The sequence below is a fragment of the Thalassophryne amazonica genome, chromosome 2 (genome assembly GCF_902500255.1).
Source record: "Thalassophryne amazonica chromosome 2, fThaAma1.1, whole genome shotgun sequence".
NCBI classification, from domain to species: domain Eukaryota; kingdom Metazoa; phylum Chordata; class Actinopteri; order Batrachoidiformes; family Batrachoididae; genus Thalassophryne; species Thalassophryne amazonica.
Window position 1 is genome coordinate 97,065,785 of NC_047104.1, and position 17,482 is coordinate 97,083,266.

General features: G+C 43.2%; 1 protein-coding gene across 1 annotated transcript in view; it reads left to right on the forward strand.

Moving 5' to 3' along the window:
* Positions 1-17,482, forward strand: part of phlpp2 (PH domain and leucine rich repeat protein phosphatase 2) — a 152,537-nt gene that overhangs the window by 4,041 nt on the left and 131,014 nt on the right. The window contains exon 2 of the mRNA XM_034190209.1: positions 6,204-6,484. Coding sequence (XP_034046100.1) covers positions 6,204-6,484 — 281 coding nt within the window. The remainder of the gene's footprint in view (positions 1-6,203; positions 6,485-17,482) is intronic.

Sequence of the window (17,482 nt, forward strand, 5' to 3'; positions counted from 1 at the left end):
CTTTATAAAGCTAAACCAATAAACCACCCAAAGGTTTATCGGAAGCTACAGATAACCGATAATCGGTAACTTCCAGTAGACTTGCAAGTACTAACAAACTGATTTTGAGTTTTAACATCAAAATTGCTTCTGGTAGCATCAAAGGCAATCACAGACCCAAACAATGAGTCAGCACTTCTGTCTTTGTGCACCCTGCCCACTGCTGGAAGCTCCTGTTGAAACAGTTGACAGGAGTAGCGAAGCTCAACTCTCTACTTAATAACAGCGTTGCCGTGAGGCAGAGGTCTTGGAAAATAAAGCAGTGCTGACTTATGGTTTTGATTTATAAATAAAATTAATACTGATAGAATAACTCCATTAATGTCAGTTCTGTCATCTAACTGTGCCCACCACTGTGTGTGTGTGTGTGTGTGTGTGTGTGTGTGTGTGTGTGTGTGTGTGTGTGTGTGTGTGTGTGTGTGTGTGTGTGTGTGTGTGTGTGTGTGTGTGTGTGTGTGTGTGTGTGTGTGTGTATACGGATATTTATATATATCCACACTCTAAAGAATGAAGTGAGTCATTCTTTACATGCAGATTCAAATTTCCAGCCCTGTATATGTGTTGGCCATCTCTGTTTATTTAATCCCTTTCTTCAGCTACTTTATGTTCTCAACTGTTAAGCATCTGACTGTTCTGTACAACCCAGTTTGACTTCCTGTCTGAATACATTCATTTCATGTAAATTCATTTACATACAACTATTTATATTTATAATTTATATACAACTATAACTATATATATATATATATATCTCCACACTCTAAAGCAGGGGTAGGCAACCTGTTCCAGAAAGAGCCATGAGGGTGCAGGTTTTCTTTGCAGCCACTGACTCCACCAGGTGATTTTACTGATTAATATCACTTTGAGCAGATGGAATCAGTTAATCAGTGAAATCACCTGGTGGAGTCAGTGGCTGCAAAGAAAACCTGCACCCTCATGGCTCTTTCTGGAACAGTTTGCCTACCCCTGCTCTAAAGAATGAAGTGAGTCATTCTTTACATGCATCCATTTTCTTTAACCTGTGGTGGCCAAGCGGTTAAGTGTGTTAGTTTCCAGTGAGGAAGGTTCCCGGAGTTGCATCAGAAAGGGCATCCGGTGTAAAACGTGTGCCAAATCAACATGCAGATCCGTCTCAAATCTGCTGTGGTGATCCTTTTTCACATCGCCATAATGGGGTATTGTGTGCAGAATTTTGAGGGGAAAAAATGAATTTAATCCATTTTGGAATAAGGCTGTAACATAAAAATGTGGAAAAAGTGAAGCACTGTGAATACTTTCTTGATACACTCTGTGTGTGTGTATTGTGTATCAACAAAGTGTGTGTGTGTGTATATATATATATATATATATATATATATATAGACCTCGTATATATATATACGAGGTCTGTCCATAAAGTATAGGTCCTTTTTATTTTTTTCAAAAACTATATGGATTTCATTCATATGTTTTTACGTCAGACATGCTTGAACCCTCGTGCGCATGCGTGAGTTTTTCCACGCCTGTCGGTGACGTCATTCGCCTGTGAGCACTCCTTGTGGGAGGAGTCGTCCAGCCCCTCGTCGGAATTCCTTTGTCTGAGAAGTTGCTGAGAGACTGGCGCTTTGTTTGATCAAAATTTTTTCTAAACCTGTGAGACACATCGAAGTGGACATGGTTCGAAAAATTAATCTGGTTTTCAGTGAAAATTTTAACAGCTGATGAGAGATTTTGAGGTGATACTGTCGCTTTAAGGACATCCCACGGTGCGAGACGTCGCGCAGCGCTCTCAGGCACCCTCGTCAGCCTGTTTCAAGCTGAAAACCTCCACATTTCAGGCTCTATTGATCCAGGACGTCGTGAGAGAACAGAGAAGTTTCAGAAGAAGTCGGTTTCAGCATTTTATCCGTATATTCCACTGTTAAAGGAGATTTTTTTAATGAAAGACGTGCGGGCAGATTGCAGCGTCGGCTCGCAGCCGCCGCGACGCTCCGTCACAGGAAAAACACCTCTGTTGGAAGCCTTAAGGACAAGTTGGAACATCTCCAGCTGATAAACAATTTCTCATATACTCACTCCTCTGAAAGCCATCAAAAGCCACCTGGATTTTAACAAATGGTTATCAACATGGAGGTGTTTTTCCTGTACCACCGCGCCGCGTCGGCTGCGTCCCGACACGCGGACCCGTCTGCACATCTTTCATTAAAGAAATCTCCTTTAACAGTGGAATATCCAGATAAAATGCTGAAACCGACTTCTTCTGAAACTTCTCTGTTCTCTCACGACGTCCTGGATCAATAGAGCCTGAAATGTGGAGGTTTTCAGCTTGAAACAGACTGACGAGGGCGCCTGAGAGCACTGCGCGACGTCTCGCACCGTGGGAAGTCCTTAAAGCGACAGAATCACCTCAAAATCTCTCATCAGCTGTTAAAATTTTCACTGAAAACCAGCTTAATTTTTCGAACCATGTCCACTTCGATGTGTCTCACAGGTTTAGAAAACATTTTGATCAAACAAAGCGCCAGTCTCTCAGCAACTTCTCAGACAAAGGAATTCCGACGAGGGGCTGGACGACTCCTCCCACAAGGAGTGCTCACAGGCGAATGACGTCACCGACAGGCGTGGAAAAACTCACGCATGCGCACGAGGGTTCAAGCATGTCTGACGTAAAAACATATGAATGAAATCCATATAGTTTTTGAAAAAAAATAAAAAGGACCGTTACTTTATTGACAGCCCTCGTGTGTATGTATGTATGTATATATATATATATATATATATATATGTGTGTGTGTGTGTGTATATATATATATATATATATATATATATATGTGTGTGTGTGTATATATATATATATATATATATATATATGTGTGTGTGTGTATATATATATATATATATATATATATATATATATATATATATATATATATTAGAAAAGGGGTGCATTTGCTGTTTTTAATTATTCGTATTGGCTGCACAATATGAAACAGTGAGACTGATGATCTGTTGATCTGAAATAAACATTTTGCACATTTAAAGTGAATCAGTGTGTGTTCATATAATTTTAAAAAATACACAGTACTCTGTGCTGATCTCAGCAGCAGCAACAACTGGCTGCTCGCTCCACCTCACAACCAAAGCAAAAGGAAATGCGCTGTTATTAATCTATGTGAACAAAACAGACATTGCGTATTTAAACCAAAACAGTGTATTGATGTACTTTTAAAACATGTCGTGCACTCTGTGCTGAACTCAGCAGCAGTGCTCATGCTCACTCTGGAGTACTGACGCCTCGCAAACAAAGCGAGAGGAAACGCCTGCTTTTTCAATGAATCAGGTAGTTTATTCCATACTGTCCAATCAAAAAATGACTATCATGCTGATTCTGATTGGATTCTATCAGAGCAGCCATCCTTAGTCTAATTATATATCCAGTTTTGCTCTATGTGTCATGTGGGCACACAGTAGATTTATCTGTGTGTCTTTTGAGGGAATCGGTGTGGAAAAACAGCACTTCACACCTCCAGGAACATCAATAGAATTTGACTGTCTCATTTCAAAATAAGGTTGTGGCTCAATAAATAAGCTTTAACCCTTGGAACACAAAAAGCATTATTTACTTTATTGAACCAACAGTTGGGCGTATAGCCACTCCGATTTGTTAAACACCCACTGTTGCTGACAGTTTCTTATCATGTTAGTGCAGGAGTCACCATACAGAGGCAATCATTGCATCAGTTTCAGTTAAAGTTTTACACTCTTGCAACAGAAACATCATCACAAGGGATTAAGGCAACATCTTGTTGGTTCTTACCTTCCAGCCAGTTGCCACTTGCAGCGCTAGTGTTGCATGTTGTGCAATTGTTGACTCTATATTAGGCATGTTGAGATTAATTGATACGAATCAGTATCGAGATACAAACGTGTGCGATGCGAGTGCATCGATTCATTCAGTGTGCATTGATTCAGTTGACGGGTTGAATTGTGTTGCGTCGCTCACTGCCTGCTTGCATAGATTTTTTTTTTTTTTTTTTTCCCCCCCTCGCCCCAAGGCACATTGAATGCACCAAGGATGGTTTGGGACACCGGAGGAGCCATTGTTTTGAGAATTATCGAGAAAAGGATTATTTTTCTACGTTGAATGCAGACTGCAGTTATAATACAAACAATAATCTACAACTGAGCAAAACCGGGTTTTGAAGATGACCAGGGTCACATATAGACAGACAAACACATTCACGGTCAATTTAGAGTCACCTATTCTACATGTCTATTGATGTGGGAGGAAGCCAGCACTCCTGGAGGAAACCCAGACAAACACTGGGGGAACATGCACAGAAAAGACCAGGCAAGAAGCAGTCCCAGGACCTTCTTGGTGTGAGACAACAGTGCTAACCACTAAGCCACCTTGCCCCTGTCAAAAGCTTTACTGAATTGAAATAATTATTTCATTATTCAATATTTTTCATGCAAGAAATAATTGTCTTAGTCTTGTCATTACACGCAAGCCCAGGTACTCTTACACTGGACATGAAATACGCTGTGGTTACTAAATCAGATATGTACATTATGAGTATGTCTCTCTCTCTTTACGCGCGCGTGTGTGTGTATGTATGTGTGTGTGTATATATATATATATATATATATATATATATATATATATATATGTATATGTGTGTGTGTGTGTGTGTGTTCTCCACTCAGATTGCAATAGCCAATCACAGATTAGCCTTTCTGTCCATCATTTACCTGTATTTTGGCATGCTTGGCACCAGAAAATTATGTTGGATCCAAAAAGGCTAGGACTAAAAGTTATATTGGATCAGTTCCCACTGACCAATAGCGTTAGAGCTTACTGCCAACAGCTAGCCGATCAAAGCGCGGCATACGAAGGTCAGGAACTAGCTGACAGACGCTGGTTGAAAAAATGGCAACAAACATGTCAACAACAGCAGAAAATCATCTGCCAGCGAAGTTTGCTGAGTTCACAGAGGAGGAACTGGTGGAAATATTGAACTCCAAGGATGCCAGAAACACTAAGAAGGTAGACAAGCACGCTACTGACGTTTTGGAAGCATTCATCACATCAAAATCGTCGATCACAGCAATTGGAGCTGAATCAATAAACAGTCACTGGACAGAATGTGACAGACAAGGGCTTGCAAAGTTGTTACGAAAATTTTACGCTGAGGTGCGGCTTAATTTGGGAGGTGGGTGGAGAACATAACGATTGATGGATGGCAAGTCGTCCAACATAGAGAAATATTGGATGAAGAAAAGTTATATTGGATGCCGAGTCCAATATAACTTTTCTTCATCATCCAATATTTCTCTGTGTTGGACTCCTTACTATATATAAACAGATTATGAATTAATCTCCCTCCCTTTCTTAAGAAAGAAAATACATCAGTCTCTTTGTCATTTTTCTCCTGCATGAATCCTGCATATATGTTGTTGCTTGCAACTTATCTTGTTTTTTAGGGTCACCCAAAGCGGATCCGGCACAGATCTGCATTGGGATTTTTCACAAGTTTTACACCAGAGTTCCTGATGCAATTACAGTTTTACCTGAAGAAACACACAGAGCACCTGGTCTTCCAAAGAAGTCTCCCGTTCAAGTACTAACCACGACCCATACGGCTTAACTTCTGAGATCTGACAGGATCAGGCACACACAGAGCAGACTGGCTGTATGAACCCTGCCTGTATGCTGCATCAAAATATGTCACAGGACCACCAAAATAAAATAAATTACTTAATTAAAAAAAAAAACTATTTGTCATCTAGAAAATTAAAACTGGGCCCAAGTCACCCATGTGCTTCCTGGCAAATTGCAGGTGAAATTTCACATATTTTAAAGAAAATCTTTCTGTGTGTCATTGTACCATGAAGCTGTAAAACTTCATTGTCAAGTCTCTCAAAGCTGGTATCTTAACAACAAGGTGAAACCCGGTACACAAGACCACCTCAATAAAACCTCAGAGAAGTGCAACATTGGGACCATTTTGATTCCAGTTGTGGTCCCCAGGAGGCCAATCTTCTGAATTCCTGAGTGTATGATATCATGATTGAAACTTGACATGTCAGGTGAACCTTGTTACATAAGATCAACTCAGTAAAACTTCAGACATGTTTGACTTTGGGTTCATTTTAATTATGTGTGTGATATTTTGTGTCTGCAGCGCAACATGAAGAGGAATGGAAGTGGGACCTGCATGACCAGAAAGAGCCGGTTTGGGTCACGAGAGCGGGACTGGCTCAAGGGTGACACTAAACGTGGATGTGTGTGTCTGTATGGTGGGACAGTGGAGCCCCAGCCCTCTTCCTCTGGTCCTCAGACCTCCTCCACCCCTCAAATAGACCTACAGCTGGTACTCTGCTCGACCAGCACTACAGTGGAAGAGCTGTGTGCCCAGCGGGAGGGAAAAGCACTCTATGTTCAGCTGCATGGAGACCTTGTCAGGTAGATAAATAGTTATTTGTGCCCTTTTTATTACAAAGCCCAATGGAGGTGGTGTTTGTACTGATTGTGTTTACCAAGATATCTCAACAACCATAAAAGAAACCAGATGTGAACCACATATGGTAGTTTGTGTCCCTGCAATAAAAACTCATATTTGACCATTGACTGTTCACCACCATGGATGTTTGCTCCTGATTTTACATTTTTTGGTCAACTTCATTAACTTGCAGTTTCAGATAACTCATGCAAGTTGGGGTCCACAAAATCAGACCGCGAGTTATCTGAAACTGCAAGTTAATGAGGTTGACCAAAAAAAAACTTAAAATCATGTTGCCTTGCCATATTACACTGGTTTCGACCATTTGAAGCATGATTCCTTTCTGGGTGGTGATGATTTCTTCATCTGGACTGGGTTCGGGATCTTCTTCTTCCTCCTCCACCTGTTGTACTTCAGTGATGAGGGCTTCGTCAGTGCAGATGATTCTGAACGAGTGGGTTTGGGATCTTTTTCTTCCGCCTTGGGCCACATCAGACATGGGGTCAAATACTTTGCATTGTATTTAAATACAAATACTTTGTACTTTTTCAAATACAAATACTTTATATTTTGAGTATTTCAAATACAAATACTTTCTATGAACTATAAACAACAAATCAACACAAAAACTGATAAACCGGTGACAATTTATTGTGAAAATAGCTCGACCAAATACTATTGATAAGTAAAGGATTGAATGTTTTATCACAAATTCACTATTATAATATCACAGGCAATAATCAAACTATCACAATATATATTCTGTTTCCATCAATATTGCATCCTTTTGTATCCACCATATCACAAAACAATAATAAAATGTCATATCTTCTTGTCTCAGCATATTGTATTATTGTATCTCAATCACAATAACGCGAAGCTTATAGTTTTCTGGTGTGTCTCAACACGGTGTCACAGAGATTCCCAAGTTTGAAAAGTATTTGGAAATACTTGGGATCGGCGATGTATTTGAAATACAAATACTTTGAATTCAAAATCAGAAAATACAAATACTCCGAAAAATGTATTTAAGTATTTTCAAATACAAATACTTTTGTATTTGGCCACATATGTGGCGGGCGCGTGTAGAAATTCTGGGCCAACCTGAACCGGCGGGAAAGATCTGAAGGTCACATCCAAAAAACTTTGAATCATCCAGAATCTTCCAAACTGACAAAGCCCTCATCATTGACATGCAGCAGCCCGAGGAGGAAGAAAAAGATCCTGAACTCACTCTAGATGAAGAAATCATTGTCCAGAATCATCCACACTGACGATCCCTCCCAAAAACAGTCCAATTAAAATTGATGTTAATACAGTAGTCTAAATTTTCAGGGTCCAAAAATTGACCGCGAGTAAAGCCAAAACCTGACATACAAGAACGTGAGTTAATGAGGTTTACCTGAGGTACTTATTTCTTCTTGATTATTTATGTTGTAGTATTTATTTATTTATTTATTTTTTTTTTTTTCCTGAAAATATTTTGAGAGGGTGCCACCCTCTAGTGACCAGGCATGCCTGTGTCCAACACTTAATAATTCTCACAGTAGTACTTCACTACTGAACATCTTGAAGGGCATGGTTGTTACTCTTCTCCACGTCCACAAAACACATGTAGACTGGATGGATGTCACCTCCAGTATCTTTGAAGGTTGTGTTTAGTGTTGAAAGTTCACATTGATGCTGCAGAATCGGAGATTCATCAGTGGGTTGGAGTCTCCTTTCCCTGTGGTACTCCAGTAACTGGTGCACACATTATATAGGTCAACAACATCCAGAGCCTTTAGTATCGTGAATTTCATCTGACTGTGTCACCCTTGTTTGTGTTGAGCTGCTTAACTGAGCTTTATTGTGGAAATTGGTGAGGCCTTCAATGCTTACTCCCCCACAGAGACCATGAGTGGTATGCTCATTATTTATGTAATCTTACCACAGTCTTGCAAATGTTGACCATATTAAAAAAAGAACAAAAAAAGGCTTTTCACTGAAAAATGCACAAGTATTTTTCATATTAAAGAATACCCAAACATGGCCTCACGACACCAATTATGAACCCTCCTTCAGGTACGGCGCAGCAGCTGACTCAACAAACACTGCTGTAAAAAACAAAACAAAACATGTTAGGAATCAACATGTTATACTATGATTTTTCTTTTCATGACACTTTGCCAAAAATGTTTGGTGTGAAATAGGAGTAACTGACAAGGAGTTTTAGTGGCACCAATGGATCATGAAATAAAAGTTCAGTGTAAAAATATATTCAGAAGTGAAGGTACTGCCCAACTTTTATTGTCGATAGGAGTTAAATTCTGTGGAGTGGATGTCAGATTCTAACATCCGGCACGTTCGACTGAAAGTCTCCACTTCTAGCTTTAGTTGAAGTGTACTGCAGCAGGTGTTTTTAACATCATGGTACTGTCAAACATTACACTGCTGTAAATAAATAAATAATCAAAAAGTAATAATAAGCCTATTTGTGCACTGTTCAATCACTATTAAAAATAAGTTACTCCACAGGAGATTGTTTGTGTGAGTGAATATTAAAATCAAAGTGCTGCAATGCGCTAAAATGATTATTGACATCCAGATTGAGGGATATTGGCCATATTTTTATTGGTTGTTATTGTTCGTCTTTTGGCTGCCTCTTTTGTTAAGGGTCACTACAGCAGATCCAGCATTAAGCCACAGCAGGATTTGGCACAAATGTTACACCGGATGCCCTTCCTGATGCAGCTCCATTTCTACTCGGAGAATCAAACGCAGCTGCTGGTCTTTCTAAGCGGTCTCCCAGCCAAGTACTAATGCTGAGCTATTGAGACCTGAAAGGATTAGGTGTAAAAACATGTTTTCTGTTGACGTTATTAACTAAATATTTCTGGCATTGTAGGGGTTGTCTTTGGCCTGGCTGGTTGCCAGACCTACAGTGAGGCAAATAAGTATTTGAGCCACTGTCAGTTTTGCAAGTTTTCTCACCTACAAAGAATGGAGAGGTCTGTAATTTAACTGTTAGAGACAGAATCTTAAAAAAAATCAGAAAAATCACATGGTATGATGTTTAAATAATAAATTTGCATTTTATTGCATGAAATAAGTATTTGATACAATAGAAAAACAGATCTTAGTATTTGGTACAGAAACCTTTGTTTGAAATTCCAGAGGTCAGATGTTTCCTGTAGTTCTTGACCAAGTTTTCACACACTGCAGCAGGGATTTTGGTCCACTCCTCCATACACATCTTCTCCAGATCTTTCAGGTTTTGAGTTTCAGCTGCCTCCAAAGATTTTTTTTTTATTGAGTTCAGGTCTGGAGACTGACTCGGCCACTCTAGGACCTAGAAATGCTTCTTATGAAGCCGCTCCTTAGTTTCCCTGGCTGTGTGTTTCGGGTCATTGTCATGCTGGAAGACCCAGCCACGACCCATCTTCAATGCTGTTACTGAGGGAAGGAGGTCGTTTGCCAAAATCTCATGATACATGACCCCATCCATCCTCTCTTCAATACGGTGAAGTCACCCTGTCCCCTTTGCAGAAAAGCACCCCCCAAAAAATGATGTTTCCAACACCATGCTTCACAGTTGGGACGGTGTTCTTGGGGTTGTTCTCATCCTCCAAACACAGCAAGTGGAGTTCATACCAAAAAGCTCTATGTCTGTCTCATGTGACCACATGACCTTCTCCCATGCCTCCTTTGGATCATCCAGATGGTCACTGGTGAACTTCAAACGGGCCTGGACATGTGCTGGTGTGAGCAGGGGGACCTTGTGTGCCCTGCAGGATTTTAAACCACATCAGCGAAGTGTGTAAGGATGGTTCTGAGAAAGCCCAGAACTACACGGGAGGACTTGGTCAATGACCTGAAGAGAGCTGCAACCACAGTCACAAAGATTACATTAGTAAAAATCCCATCGAATAGTAAGCCATGAATAATGAGCCACGCATGTGTGTGTCAGCAATTATTTGAAGAATGATCCACATTTTAAGCCATCACATATACACGACTAAGGGGCCTCTATGTGCCTCTCTGTACCTCACATGTGCCAGGTATCAGCCTCTAGTGAGCCACGACTGACCTGTCATTTGAGCCCTGTCCAGCCTCGAGTGACTCATGTCGCCACATATGATCCATGTCAAGCCACAAATGATCCATGTAGAGCCGTGATAACGCGACATTGGTGCACATTTAGGCATGGGTTTGGTCCAAACATCCAGCCTTCCCACCCTTGGTCCCTTTAAAGTGTGGGTTTTCAATTTACAGCATCCATTCAAGATGTCGCATTTTTTAAATGCAGTTCAAAAAAAGACACTGCACTGAATGAGTGCGCGCTCCTGGATACAAATTTTGACGGGGATAACTACTTTGGCACGACACTGGCCGGTGTGTCCTAGGCTGCTACCTGTGTTCCAGAGTCAAATTCAGCAGTTCCATGCGTTCATCCAGCTCTCTGTGACCACAAAAAAAGACACCAGAATGAGGTGGCCGCTTTAATTATATACACCCGTTGCCGCAACTGTGAAAAAAATATTTCTTTATTTCTTTCACGATTTGCAGTCACCATGATCCAACTTTTAAGTTGTGGGATCATGTGTGCAAAATCGCTCTTTTGCGTGCTCTTGTTCTGTGTTCCTTGACAGCTCTGCACTCCTTCTCGCGGCTTCACTGGCGTTATTTCTTCCGCGGCTTTAACCACACAGCCACTTTGACACTGTGATCAACTTTTAACTTTGTGTTATGTCTGCAAAATCACTCTTTTGTGAGCTGGCTTGTGCCTAAATGCTCGTTTTGAGCATGAGTCATTGCGGCAGTGCCCGTACTCAGCGGAGCTCATCTGATCCACTAACAAGATATTAAATCTATCATAGACATACCTTTACAGCTAGGAATGAACATGCAACTGTTTTACCAAGCTATAAAAACATTAAAAATAGTTACCTTTAAGCTGTTCCAAAATACGTTCCTCATGGAGCAGGAGAGGGTGAGAAAAAAGCATCCAGGTGAAACAGTCTTCTATGATTCCAGAAGCGATCAGAGGTGTTTTCAACCATGGAAATGGAGACCTGGAATGGACGTCACGTGACTAGCGGCGTGCCGCACGGTGACCATTACTAAGGGTGGAGAGAGCGCCTTGAGCCTGTTAAACAGAAGCGAAATGAGAGGGAAAAAAAGGCAGCCAGTGCTTCACCATCAACTGCACCAATTGCAAAAACAAATTCCTGAATACTAAAATGAGCTGTGCAAGAGCCTTAATGTAATTATGTAAAACAAATGTCTATTTTAAAGTCGTTATGTCGCAATTTAATATCGATATACTGAGACTATAACTCAACGTCATAAGTTCTTTTCATTAAGCTGCGTTCACATGCATACAAATACAGAAACAAAAGTGTGTGTGTGTGTGTGTGTGTGTGTGTGTGTGTGTGTATATATATATATATATATATATATATATATATATATATATATATTCCAATTCTAAGGTGGAACTATGCTAGTATATAAAGGTATATCTAAAAAGGAAGAGTAAAATAGGAGAGTACAAAAGAGTAGAGTAGGGCCACTTAGGTGCCTGGTCTTGAGAACCAGGGATGGTGAATGGCTTTATATCTACTAGTAATAAAATGCTAGTAAAAAACATATATATATATATACACAATGGCAAGGCATACTTCAGATTTATATTTTAATACATAAGGATTTTTTTTATCCGAGCTTTTAATCAGCTTCAATACAACTTACAAGGCTTCATTTATAAAAATCCATCAAGAATTATGATGAGAGGAAAAAAAAAACACAGTAAATTCCCCAAATTTCCACACTTTACATAAAACATTTTTTTCTACCCAGGCATGTATATGTTCATTAGAAAGAGCAATTAAAGGGCTTTGAAATGAGAGTTACGAATGTAACTACGGTTCTATGAATTCCGGAAGACCGCCAGAGGGCGGTGCTTTAGCACCTGGATAACTACATGTGCGCAGCACAGAGGTCGAGAATATATATCAACAAAGTCACGCCATTGGATGTGACCTGGGTGACATCACTGGTTGTCTTTATATACCAGACGCACCCAGCGCTCGCTTCTTTTCGGAATGAACTTGCAAGACTCAGTGACAAGCAACTCTAGCGGTCATCCGGAATTCATAGAACCGTAGTTACATTTGTAACTCTCGTTCTATTTCATTCCTCCTGACCGCCAGAGGGCGGTGCTTTAGCACCTGGATGACTTAATGCCAACAAGGTCACGAAGAGTCACACTCACCTCGCATCAGCAGTGGGGAGTGGAGGCAGACAACACCACCGAAGTCACCGCAGGAGGAGCAGCCACATTCAGTCTGTAATAGCGGGCGAAGGTACAGGACGAAGCCCACGTAGCAGTAGCACAAATATCACTCAAAGGGACACCTCTCGGTGCAGCCCAGGAGGTGGACACCTGTCTGGTGGAATGGCACGTAACCTTAGGAGGCTGAAGACCTCTGGACCTGTATACTTGTAAAATGGCATCCACGACCCAATGCGAGAGTCGCTGCTTTGAGACAGCACAGCCTCTTTTGTGATCACCGTAACACACAAACAGGGCATCTGTGTTCCGAATCCCGGCAGTCGCACTAATGTACTGCTTCAACATTCGGACAGGACACAGGGAACCTGAAACAGATAATCCTGGATCAGAATGCGGGGCATACACAGCCAAGGAAACTGGTTGGTTAACATGAAAGGTTGAAATTCTCTTGGGTAAAAAGGACGGATTAGGCCACAACGTAACCACAGATCCGTCAGAATTCCATTGCAAACAGTCCCCAGTGACTGATAGGGCATGGACTTCTCCCTCCTGCTTAGCAGAAGATAGTGCAAGTATAAAGGCAGTCTTCACTGACACCCATTTAAGATCAGCACTTTCAACTGGTTCGAAAGGGGATAAGCTTAAGCCCTCCAGAACTAGAGGAAGGTCCCATGAAGGTACGTGTGCAAGCCTTGGAGGCCGCAAACGTAGAGCACCTTTGAAAAAGTGACACACTAAGAGATGTGAACCCACTGACTGGCCATCAGCGTAGATGTGCCGGGCAGAGATTGCAGTAACATAAACCTTCAAGGTAGCGACAGAAAGTCCTTTCTCCAGCAGTTCTTGTAAATATTTGAGGAGAATAGGCACAGGGCAACGCTCCGGGTCTAACTTTTGGTTCTCACACCACGCAAACAGCTTCCATCTGTTGTCATACAAAGCCCTGGTAGAAGCAGCACATGAATTAAGGATAGTCTGAACAACAGCCTGGTCACAAGAACTTAACAAGGAGTCTGGCCCCTCAATGGCCACACATACAGTTGAAGGTGTTCTGGATGAGGGTGTCAAATCCTCCCCTGTAGCTGTGACAACAAATCCTTCCTCTCCGGGAGAGCCCAAGGCTCCCCCTCGAGGAGTTTGTAAATCATGGGAAACCAAATCCTCCCTGGCCAGAACGGAGCAACCAGCAGCACCCTGTGGCTGCTCTGGTCTATCCTGTGCAGTGTCAACATTAGCAGCGGGAGAGGAGGGAAGGCATAAAGGAGGCAATCCGGCCACGGGTGAGCCAATGCATCCTGCCCCATCGGGCTGTCTGGTTCCGAGAGGGAGTACCACCGTGGTCAATGTGTCGAGGTGCTTGAAGCGAAAAGGTCCACTGCCGCTACACCACACTTCTGCCAGATCATTTGGACCACAATTTGGTTCAGTCTCCACTCTCCCGGTGGTGGTATCTGTCTGAAGAGTAAATCCACAGCGCTGTTCTGTACGCCGGACAGATGAGTTGGAGAGTCGTACAAGCCTGTGCTGATGCAACTTTGAGTTGAGGCCTAGGTTGTTGATCCAAATTTGTAGGGGACGCAAGAACAGAAGTCCCAAAGGTACCACTAGTGACACCGCAGTCAATTTGCCCATCAACCGGAGCAGCAAACCAAAAGGCAGAGTCACAGCCCGTTGAATGTGTGAGACGAGACAAGACGAATTACATCGTCCACTCTCTGCGGGGATGGCGATGCAGTCATAGTCAGGGAGTTGATGGCAATGCCGATGAAGGTCGTTTGTTGACTGGGAACAAGAGAACTCTTTGCATAGTTCACTGTGAGTCCTAACTGAGAGACATGGCTCAGTAGAAGAGCTGTGTCGTTGTGCGCCTGCTCCTGAGTCAGAGCGCAGACAAGCCAATGGTCTAAGTAGGGTAGGATTCTTAATCCAAGAGCTTGCAGTGGGGCTAGTGCTGCAGCCATACATCTGGTAAATGTATGAGGGGCGAGAGAGAGGCCGAAAGGACGCACCCTGAACTGGTATGCCTGACCTTCGAAAGCAAAGTGGAGAAACTGCCTGTGACGAGGCGCCACTGGCACATGGAAATAGGCATCTTTTAAGTCGACACTTGTGAATCAGTCTCCTGGTGTGATAATTTGAAGGACATCTACCGGGTGGAGCATGTGAAACTGCAGCACTTTGATATAATGATTCAGACATTGGAGATCAAGGATGGGACGAAAGCCGCCATCCTTCTTTGGAACAAGGTAGTAAATTGAATAGAACCCCCTGAGCTGGTCTGAACTGTGAACTGGCTCTATGGCCCCCTTCTCCAGGAGTTCCAAAATCTCCCGTTGTAGGGCAGCAGACTGCACCGAGTCAGAAACAACAGTCATCCTCATCCCATTGAACTTTGGAGGACGACATCTGAACTGAATTCTGTAACCCTTGAACAAGGTTGAAATGACCCATGGGTCTTGAACTAATGCCTCCCAGTGGCTGAGATGATTTCGTGAAAAACGGCTGGGGGCCATACGTTGGCAGTCAGACCCGACCACCTCTGCCTTGCATCCCTGATGACCTCTGGGCGCGATTACTGGAAACTCTGTGAAACCGTTCAGTTCTTGGGGGTCTGCCCATAGGCTCCCGAAAGGCAGGCCACTGGGAGAGCTGGCCTTCAACTGCGAAAGCACATGCAGCTCTGGGAGTCAGCGGGAACATGTAGAGTGAAAAGCTGTAGCACGTCTGACTGGCTGAGGTCTGGAAGACTGGTGTAGGTCAACAAACCGTCGCCGAGATTTACTAGCCTCAACAGCACGCTCCAAAGTTTGTTGGGCTGCAGGTCCAAATACTTCGCCTGGAAGAACTGGCAGTGAACGGAGTGTGCCTCTGCAGGATTCGGAGAGGGGGGACTGCGCAAGCCACACCTCTGGACATATAAGCAAAGAGTTGGAGTGAGGCATCACTAAGACTTTGCGTAGCATCATCAACCTCTGCCTCCCTCAAAGACTTTGAGAGGGCAAGGGCTAAATGGGACAGTGAGTTGCCTAGGCGACCGATGTGAGCAGCTATGTCATAGCTTTTGGTGAGGAGGTCATCAGTGACCCTACACTGAGGTCGTGGGCAGCGGGCATCCGGCTGAGCAGCATCAGCCGGAGCCACAACCAGGTTCACAGTAATGCTGTCAACGGCGGGCATACGGTTCAGACCATATTGCGCCTAATCACACATAGCGCTAAGGGCTCCGCAGTCCTGCGATAGATGGGTCAATGATTTGGGGTCCACCCAACATCGGTGGAGCTCCTTGATATATGGTTGTGAAACTGGAAGTCAGACTTCTGAGTGACTTTGAAAAAGGCACTTGAAGTGGTGGTTTCCACAGGGGGATTGTCGACCCCAAGCCTGGATAAAGCCAACTGAACAGCTTGCTTGACAAAACATAGTCCAGGTCCAGTTTGTGGCAGGGCCTCTGCCTCAGAGGTGTGAGAGCCCACTAATGAATGGCTTGGAGAAAGACCCCTCTCATCCTGATCCTCTACACAGTTTATATCACTTGTCATATACAAGGAATCAGTCGCAGCAATAGACATGACATCTTCCTCCTGCTGAGTAACTACATTGGTCTGATCAGCCTCATTAGGGACAACAGGAACTGTCACGGCATCCCTAGGCTGTAGATTCAGAAGCAAGGACTAAATCTGAGCAAACTCAGAAGTCAACGTTTCGCCCTTTTCAGCCAAAGCATGGTCATGAGTAACCTTCTTAGCAGAAGGGGCTCCTGTATGTGGGCATTTACGGCGCTTTGCTTCCTTCCTGGGGCTGGAGGCCAAAGTCGCACAAGGCATTCCACTTTCCAGTGCCGCAAGTCTAGCAGATCTTTCTGCCAGTGGCATGCTGGCACAATTAAGGCAGGCATCACCATTCAGGGCTTCCCTCAGGTGTCCGATCCCAAGACACGAGGGGCAAAACATATGTCCATCATCTGGGCTCAAGGGAGCCAAACGGGTACTACAGCCATGGAACAATGGCCCTGTCAACATTGTGGACTGCGTGCAGATGGCTAACGCAAGCCCTGATGGTTACAGATAGAAAGACAAAGCGTGAATCACACGCAGTGTAAATAGTAACACAAGGCATGGAGTGTGAAGCACTTGCAGCGTAATGCTAATACAAGGCACGGAGCGTGAAGCACTCGCAGCGTAATGCTAACACAAGGCACGGAGCGTGAAGCGCTCGCAGCGTAATGCTAACACAAGGCACGGAGCGTGAAGCGCTCGCAGCGTAATGCTAACACAAGGCCCGGAGCGTGAAGCGCTCGCAGCGTAATGCTAACACAAGGCCCGGAGCGTGAAGCGCTCGCAGCGTAATGCTAATACAAGGCACGGAGCGTGAAGCACTCGCAGCGTAATGCTAACACAAGGCACGGAGCGTGAAGCGCTCCAGCCGCAGACTCGACACGAGGCACGGAGCGTGAAGCGCACACAATTCCACCTGCTCTGTGCTGGACTCTATATAAAATAATTATTTTGTAGCGGATTGATCATTTTCAACCTTGGATGCTGGAAACACCTCTAATTGCTTGTGGAATCACAGAGGACTGTTTCATCTGGACACTTTTTTTTTTCCCTCTCTTTCCTGCTCCATGTGGAATGTATTTTGAACAGCTTAAGGTAATTATTTTTAATGTTTTTTTATAGCTTGATAA